At 42.9% G+C, this 9229-nt stretch overlaps 1 protein-coding gene across 1 annotated transcript; it reads right to left on the bottom strand.

The window, feature by feature from the left end:
• Positions 1–6663: 6663 nt before the first annotated feature.
• On the bottom strand, positions 6664–8828 carry ASCL2 (achaete-scute family bHLH transcription factor 2). The gene is made up of 2 exons (XM_063289344.1): positions 8034–8828; positions 6664–6874 (listed from the first exon to the last, which is right to left on the bottom strand). Exon 1 carries the CDS (start codon positions 8775–8777, stop codon positions 8043–8045), a length of 735 nt encoding a protein of 244 aa, XP_063145414.1. The 5' UTR covers positions 8778–8828; the 3' UTR covers positions 6664–6874; positions 8034–8042.
• Between the last annotated feature and the right edge of the window lie 401 nt (positions 8829–9229).

The raw sequence follows: 9229 nt of genomic DNA on the forward strand, positions 1-9229 counted from the left end.
TGTGCAATCATGATTAAAGATATGGTTCAAATTGTAAAAGCAATAAAGAATACTTCATCAGCTAGATCACTGGGGAGTAGGAGGTGCTCAGTCTGCATTATCAAGTCACCAGTAACAATCATAATATCAATAAACAGCTTAGATGTAAATCTGAACTAACATCTGAGTTAGATGCTTGCATAGCATAACTAGCACTACACACTCCCACTGCTGGCTTCTTTCTTTTCAGATGATATAGTGGCCCACTCAAATAATTCCTTAGCAAGCTACCTAGACTGCTTTGCTTGCTTCCAATACTAGAGAGATGGTTGTGCAGTGAAAAATACTGGCTGCTCATCTTGTAACTAAATCTGTGCAAGAACATCTTATTTCGCCCAGGAGGATTTCTCTGAAATTCTCTTTGCCTCTGAAAGCAAATTTCCTTTCATCCAGTTGAATGAGAACTGGCTGGAAAAAAATGCAGAAGAATGTCTTTGCCCAGCACAAGATGATTTGCAAATGAGGACCTTATATATTCTGTCCTCCAGTGACTGCTGCTTATCCTGTGCAACTATCCCCCGGTTGCAGTTCAAATTCACCAAGGGACAGGTGAAAGGGAAAAAAGATCCCTCCTCCCCATTTCAACAGCCTCTCCTTTCCCTCTGCTCCCTTTCACATCTTGCTACCCATTCCCATTCTTCACTCTATAGACTTCATTTACAAGGAGTGGGTCAGGATAATGGGGGAACACAATGGGGATAATGAGGTGCAAACGGCCCTCACAATAGGCTGCATTGAGCTAGCTCCAGAGAGGGAGGGGCAGAGCGCAAGAGAACCACTTTGATCAGTTTAGAGAAGGACAGCCAGAGGGGAGGGGAGGTGGGGCAAACAGGGAGGAGGGGCCAACAACAAAACAAGAAAAGAAAACCTCTCCCAGCTGGGACACCAGTCAGAACCTTCCCTTTATTTAGATGGATAGAGCCAGGCACAGTGGATAGGCTGAACCATTTCCATTGTTCCAAAGTCATTCGGAACAATTTTAGGTCCTCCCTCTCTCCCAAAAAGGTTATTTTCCTACCCTTCATTTTGTTTTTGCTCCCTTATTTAAAAAATTTCCATCTGCGAAGGAAGGAAGGAAGGAAGGAAGGAAGGAAGGAAGGAAGGAAGGAAGGAAGGAAGGAAGGAAGGAAGGAAGTCCAAAGTGATACATGACATGAAAAGAGGGGATAGAAAGTGATGGTAATATAAATGGAAAGTGAGAAGGATATAGCAAAAGGACTCTCACTGCACAGTGGTCTTGTTTGGGAGGGTATCAGTAAGGAATGGTCTTGATCACCTGAAAGAAGGCTTAATTCTCATTACAGACATGTGATGCCCCTTGTGCTAGTTCGTTGGTGTGCTGATTTTGGTTGAATCCCCAATGCACATACGCTTATTAACACCTCTTTTATAGCCAAAGCAGTTTGCCTGTGCCATAGACTGAGTTTTTGTTGACTTTGGTAGGAACTGCCCCATGTATGGATGTATACTTCTGATTTATATGTCAGTCAGATGGAGAAAATACTAAACTGAGAATTTCCATCTGGGGAAGCAGAAGCTTGTTCAATAAGCAGAATGCCACCAATGGAATCAACTCTGTGCCCTTTTGCATTCCTGATATAGATGTCCAGTCAGCTACATAGTGATATTCAAATTGTGAAAAGATAACCATTCATACACGTGCCACTGACTATCCTGTAAGAGGATAGCCAATTAATTGCTGGAAAGATGGGGATATAAATTCAATATCCAAGGCACTTAAAATCGATAGAACAATTGGGTCCTGCAACTAGATGAGAGACAGGTACTCTGATCATGGCCACCAGGACTGACCCAGAAATTAGAATTCTAGATTTGGGTGATATTCCCTCTAAAAAACCCAGCTTTGTAATTTGAGTTCTGTCCTACACTTGACCTTGACCCGGGAAGCCTAAGCTGAGGCAACCTCTGGCCAAGATAAAAAAAACATATATGTTCCATCTGAATGTCTGTTCCAATTAATCCAACTTGTACTTCTGGAACCTACATCTCAACTAAGTCTCCTTTGAATCAAGGTTGACCACTGGTGACTGCAGAGACATGCCCATGTTGTTTTCATTGCAGTAATATAAAGCTAGTTGACAACTGTCTTCTTCTGGAATGCTTTTTCAACTTCTCACTGTAGCTTGGCTTTCCTAGCAATCTTCTATCCAAAAATGAATTAGTTCCATGCCTGCTTATTTTTTGAGATCAGCTAGGGTCAGCTAGGTGCTGCTGCCTATTGCAGATCCTGAACAGCAAACTGAAATGCACATCCATCCTGCCATTGCGAAATTCATAACTATGGGGAAACAGAGTCAGAATGAATTTGAAGACAATGAGGAAACCAACTGAAAATGACATTGTCAGATTCACCCATCACCAGCTGGCCCAATAGTCCCTTTCTGATGGTCCATTTGAATTTAGCTGTCCTCATTTTTTTCTGGAAGTTCCAATACTAACAACTGCACAAGGTGGCTTCCCCAAGACTGAAACCATAACTGCCATGTACACATGAAGCTTTTATGTTCAACAGTGCTCACAAATGAGTCAAAGTTCTTTCCTTCCAATAGTATAGTCCCTAGATCAGGGGGTGACATGCTTCTGCTAACTGTTAAAACTTGAAGGGCAGGTCTGCAAAGGTCTGGACAAAACCCAGAAAAAAGGAATGTCTAGGCCTTGCTCGTATGTGAGCCATACACCTATGGCTTATATATAATCAGGCCTCAATTCTCTTTCTTCCCCATGTTTTCCAGTGTTCAAGTTCTGCTCTGTTAATATCAATTGAGAGGTAGGTCTTATGCTGTTTTCATGCTTTTCCCATGTCAACCTGGCAGGAAATTGCACCACCAAAATTGTTATGGTAAAAAAAAGGGAGGGGGATTCAAAGGAATGAACTTCATTGTCTACCCTTGCACCAGAAGAAAGCTCCATTTAAGACACCACTCAAAGCATGCCTTTTTACATTGCCATGTTGATCCCTTATCAAAAGAAAATGTGTCCTCAACTTTTGCATGTTACTCGACCATGTCAGTAAGATAGTCATCAACATAGTGTTTATGGAGTTAATAATGAACTATGCCTCCACTTTCCCCGAAGGACAGGGAGGCTCAAGAAAATGGCAATACTGTACATAAAACTTTGTTCATCCTATAATCCCCCTTCTGCTGGCTAAAGGCATTTTCTCTGCAGATTTTTTTTCCTGTCAGTTATAATAAAAGTCAGTAAAAGTAACAACAGTATTAATGAGTTGTGTTTGCTTTCAGCTAAGGCTGTGTTGTAAGACAACTTCCTGAGAAGGGTATTAGTAATTTTAGTGGCACCACTCAAAGCTGTCTGTCTCCTCTTCCATCCTTCAGGTATGGTCATTGCCCATTCTCTTTCATTACTGGATTCACACTTTCCATTGAACCATACTGTGATTTGTTTGGTTGAGCTGAGGATATATTCTAGTCTATAAATTATGACTGATAGCTTCAGGTTTCATGTGAATCCAATCTATTTATTTAATCAATTTCTCTACTACCAAAGTTTAATTTTAAATCAGTTAAACTATCACTTAGGGACGCGGTGGCGCTGCGGGTTAAACCACTGAGCTGCCGATAGGAAGGTCGGTGGTTCGAAACCGCGCGGCGGGGTGAGCTCCCATTGCTAGTCCCAGCTCCTGCTCACCTAGCAGTTCAAAAACATGCAAATGTGAGTAGATCAATAGGTACTGCTTCGGCGGGAAGGTAACGGCGTTCCGTGTCGTCATGCCAGCCACATGACCACGGACGGGTCCTTACGGACAACGCCGGCTCCAAGGCTTAGAAACAGAGATGAGCACCGCCCCCTAGAGTCGGACACGGCTGGACTTTACGTCAAGGGAAACCTTTACCTTTACCTAAACCATCACTTAGCACAGCAAGTGAAATTGGCCCATGAACTGTGTGTGGTGCAACATTAAACAGAAAAATACCAGCAACTTGAAGAAAAAGGAGACAGACCATTAATCCATATTCTTAGATAAATCCACATTTGAGCAGGAATGTCACAGCCCTAAAGGTTGGTAAAAGGTTGGTTTTGATTTCCAAAGCTTCCAACACTCTATGCAGATGAGATAGGAGCCCCATTGCCTCTTTCTCCCTTGCAGATATTCTTCCTTTTTATTGTATACTTGACCCACAGAATGAATGACAGCTTGTTCTGTTCCTACCAGCTGATCAATGTCTGCCTTCTGTTTTACAGTAAAGCTATTTCACAAGCATTCTTAAGAAGCTGCTTTTTGTACAGACTTACCAGTGAATCAAATAACTAGTTTTCATCCAAAACTCAAGGCATGTAGGTTGGATTCACATATTATACAATGGCAAAACCAAGCCAGCCAGCATTACAATTTGAACTGTGCACATATTAAACATGTATATGTTAAAATTTTAAAAACATTCTTTACTCCTCACCACCTCATAATACACCACTTATTTTTGCGAACCTGAACCATCTATGTTCAAATTAGCGAGGCCCAGCTGCTTAGGAAGATTCACCAAATAATACCTTACTGAGTTTCCTGAAGCCAATGGGGCATTTCCACAACTATTCTGGTTTACAAATGGCAAATTAAATTAGTAAAAAGTTGCTGGCTAGAAAGGGGAGCTCAGGATTTTGAAAGAGCAAGAACTTGTGCTGTTTTCTCATTCTGCACACAAAACAAGATTCAAACTTTTGTTTCCAGAGAGAGGCATATACAGGATCAAAGGTTTTCACCAAAACAACTAAGTCAGCATCTTACTGTCACGATACAAGGTCTACCCCTTTCATACATTCAATGTCACTATGCATAGACAGCTTTATCACAATGGTGCTATGTTGCTTTCATCCTACCTCTCCCACCACCACCCCTGGGGACACCTGTGTTTCCAAACAAGAAATAAGTTATCTGTTAAAATTGTTTAACAAACTCTCTTTTCCCATCAGGATTTTTCTTTTCTTTTTTTGTAAGAGAAATTTTACACACTGAAAAAATGTACTCAAAAGGAGCCCAAAGCAAGACACTTCTCACACAGGGTGTTTGGATGTATCTTTCATACTTACTCATTTGACATAGCTCTAAATAACCTATGGATATAAATGCAACAGATTGTTCATCACTCCTTTATGTCTTTTTCTTAAGAATGAAGCAAATTCTGACACCCTTAGTTAACCAATTTTAATAGAAATTAAACTGAGTGAACCACAACAGCAAATAGCATTATCACAACATGAAGAGATCACACCAGTCTTTACATTATTGCCAACCAGTACCTCAACTATCATTTTGGCCATTCCCTGTAGTTTAATTCAAAATAAAGATTATCTCATTCAGTTACAATCTAGATTCTTTTGTAGTAAAGTTTGACCACAGAAAGTAAACCCTAAACTACCTTTGGTTAACCTAATGGCTCTTTTACGTGTCTCTATTCTTGGATTCCTTTTGATAACTCAATGGATGGGATTATGTTATACACCAAGCCATAGTTTGTTTTAATGATGTTCTGAAGGCAATGCATAATGGCCTGGTTCACACATGCTAAGCCATAAACCATGATTCATAAATCACAAGGCCCTGATTCACACATAACCCTAAACCAAAACTAAGTAAATCACATTATAGTTTAGTGCAATGTCATTACTAGTAGTTTAAATAATATGCTGTGAAATGAAACTATCCATTCCACTGATATGTTAAATGATTTAACATTTAAATCCTACAGTAGATTGTGAAAAGGCTACCCACGTTCAGTAGTTTTCCTTTGCTCCTTCTGTACCTGCAATAATAGTTTGCCTTATAAACACTGAAAATACATAACAATATAAACAGTCTAGGTTCCTATTCAGCAATTATGTTAACTGAAATGTAGAAACTATTTCTCTATGGCCTTACCTTTCCCACAAACCATGAAAAACAGAAGCTGACATTAATGGAAACAAAGGCTATTATAAATAGATTTTATTTATAAAGTTGATTTACATAAAATAGGATACTCTTTAAAAACTGCATATACACAAGTCAACAACTCTAGCAAGTGCATACAAAAATACCTTCAATACATTAAAAATAAAACTTCAGGGTTTTCTTTTTCTTAGATAAATGAACCTTCAACACCAGACCCAAAACAAACGAACAGAATCCTCAACACCACATTTAAGATAAACAGCTCTATGCTTCCTTAGTACAAAATGTTAAGAAACTTGTCTAGGTTGTGTAAGTTCTCAAACGTCCTAGCTGATAGGGTTAAGAAGTCATTTTCTATAAATCTTTCCTCTTGCATTATCTAAAGGGGGTTTTTTTGCACAAAAATAAGTCTTCATATTAAGTGTTCTCACAGGCAGCTTAAGTTACACAAATAAAGTCTAATTTTAACGTTCAAATAGTCCCCTTCCCATTCAGAAAAAGGAAGCATCAAGTTTTAATTATTTCACCCCTGCCCATATAAAAGGTAGACAGACATTATGTTGGAAACCCAACAGATCTCCATCTGCTACTAGATTCAGAGAAGAAGCCTTTTCATTGGTTGTTCAAGAGTCAGAGGGCACCATAAACTGCTGTACAACAGCAGATAAAAACTTTGGCCCCTAGAATCTATTTACATAATTGCACTTTTTTTAAAAAAAACGAAAGAATCAAAACTACCAGTCTTTTGTTTCATAAATGAACACTGAAAGAATGTGGTTAGAAAGGTCTGACTATCCAACATCCTTTGCAATGAGGCTTGAAGGGAGTAGGTGCATGTTAAATTAGAAGTTCCTGTTGCTCTTCTGCTGCATCGGAGCCTGGGACAATGAGGTACTGAGGTTCTACACAGTGTTGCTTTCAGCATTGCTACAAAAGAAAACAGAAGACATTAGAAGCACGTGACTGACAGATACAGAAAAGCACCACAGAGCTGCTGTCCAAGGCTTTCCCCTGATCCCAAGGCCAGACTAATCAGGGCATTGTGCCCAACTACCAAGCTCTGTTAAAGCAATTTATTGTCCTTCATGCCTACATATTCCAAGCAGTGTTTTGTCCATATGTTGTTTCAGTATGTATCCCTATTTCTGTATGCAAGCAGGTCTATAAATCTACCTTCCTTCTGCTTTCTTTCGGAAGAGTGGACTGGGTTGTGGATAGAAAGGGGAAACAATAGCAGCATTTTGCTGAAAATTTCCTTTTGTGTAAGTTGCAAGGAAGTGAACCAAACTCAAATGAAACTCATAGGCCTTGCTTACTTAATTGCTTAATTCCTTACTCTGCATTCAAAGTAAGGGTTGGTTTGTAAACATTAGTATTAATTCTTATCCATATTGTTCTTTCCAAGTAATAGTTACATGGAAGCATCAGGGGGAGAAAAACTTTGCAACTGAAAATTCAGAATCCGAATCTGTTTCACATCATACAGTATTTTACTTGAGATTGCAAGAACTAAATGTATGCCATCAATTAAGTATACAAGGTTAAAGCCAATTAGACACTGTGACTTCCTCTTCACCATCAGAACCGTAACAAAACGCAACGCGACCATTTACCGGTTCTCCTGTTCTCTAAGGCCATTGACCTAGTAACCTTTGCATTTGAAAGGAATTTCGTTTTGCAAAGTGGGGACGAGAGGTGCTTGTAGGAAAGCCCATTAATTGCAGCCTTCCTGAGATATTTTAGCACTCTGTGGCTAGATGCTATCCTCAATCTTCGCCGAGCAGAATTCCCACCAGCATTCGCGGTTTTCAATCGGCAACGCTCCCTTTCAATTGCATCTGCCAGTGGTGAGCCAGTCGCGTGCGCAATGCCACCCGAAACGAAACCCAGCCCAAAAGAAGCTTAAGTCACCTTGGCTATCTTTTTTCCCCTAAATAGATAGCTTCACATGCGTGTATGGAGTCCCCCGCTCCCCCCCCACCCCCATTTCTAGTATAGTATAAAAACATAATAGGAAGATTCTGGGAAACTCAAGAAAGCGCAATCCTAGCGCGTTTAATCAGAAATCAGCTGGCCGGCGCCTTACCCTTCCAGCTCAGCAGCTCCCGAACCAACTGGTGAAATCGAGCAGCTCCTGCTCCTCCGGGCTGAGTGCCCCCTCGTAGCCACTCTCGTCCGATGAATAAGCCGAGTGCGGGGATCCCGGCACCGAACTGCCCTCCCGGCCGTCAAAAGAGGGCGAGGCGGAGGAATACGAGCTGCTGCTGCTGCCAGCGCAGGCAGCGTCACGGGCAGGCGGCAGGAGACCGTCCTGGAAGGCGGCGCTGACGGCGTCGTGTTCGTCCAGCAGCTGTTGCAAGGCTCGGATGTATTCCACGGCAGAGCGGAGGGTCTCCACCTTGCTCATCTTCTTGGCGGCGGCGCCGTTGGGCACGTGCTGGCGCAAAGTCTGGAAGCCCAGGTTCACCAGTTTGACGCGGTTCCTCTCCCGCTCGTTGCGCCGAGCCACGGCCGCCGCACCGCCGCCTTGCTGCGCTGTCAGGCCCGGGAATGCTAAGCGTCTCTTGCAGCGCAGCAGCTCCGGCGAGCTCGAGCGCCGCTTGGAGCCTCTGCAGCGGGTGGCCGAATTGGACGGCTGAACCTGGCCAGGACAACCCGTAGCAGCGCCCCATTGCTGGGGCATCCCGGACGGAGAGGAGCCTGCGCTCTGTCCTGCCTGCACCTTGATCCCCAAGGAGCCGCTGCTGCTATTGCAACTGTGCAGCGAGTAAGTTTTGCAGACCGCGTGGGCTGTTGGTTGCATGGTCGTTACTATAGCCCCGCTGTTCATCGTGGGGCATTTACCCCGGTGTTGGTCTTCGTGTAGATGCAGTTTGCGAAAAGCCAATGTTTGCCGCACAAAATCAGTTGCAGTTAAAAAAAAAAAGGCGACTGGAAGATGGATACTCTGCTCCTTAAGATGTCAAAGTTGGGTGCACAACCTGCGCAAGAACTCCTTGCTGCGGTTGGGAGGAACGTCGGTTCCCTTCTCTTTTCTTGCAATCTTGCGCTCTGTCAAGGCGCCTCTGCGGCGAGCTCCTCACCGCTCGCTCCTTATCAACACGCGCTGCTCCGCTTGTGGGCCCCCGGGAGCAGCACGCGACGCACCGTGCGCCGCATACACAATCCCCCGCCCCCTCCCCCCTTGGCTCAGCGTCACCTCCCACCCTGGGAAGCTCGCTTGGCAACTTCGTAGGGTCGGCGCGTGGCTCTAAGGCGGTTCCATAAACAATCCTTCTTCCT

Source organism: Candoia aspera, chromosome 1, assembly GCF_035149785.1.
Source record: "Candoia aspera isolate rCanAsp1 chromosome 1, rCanAsp1.hap2, whole genome shotgun sequence".
NCBI classification, from domain to species: domain Eukaryota; kingdom Metazoa; phylum Chordata; class Lepidosauria; order Squamata; family Boidae; genus Candoia; species Candoia aspera.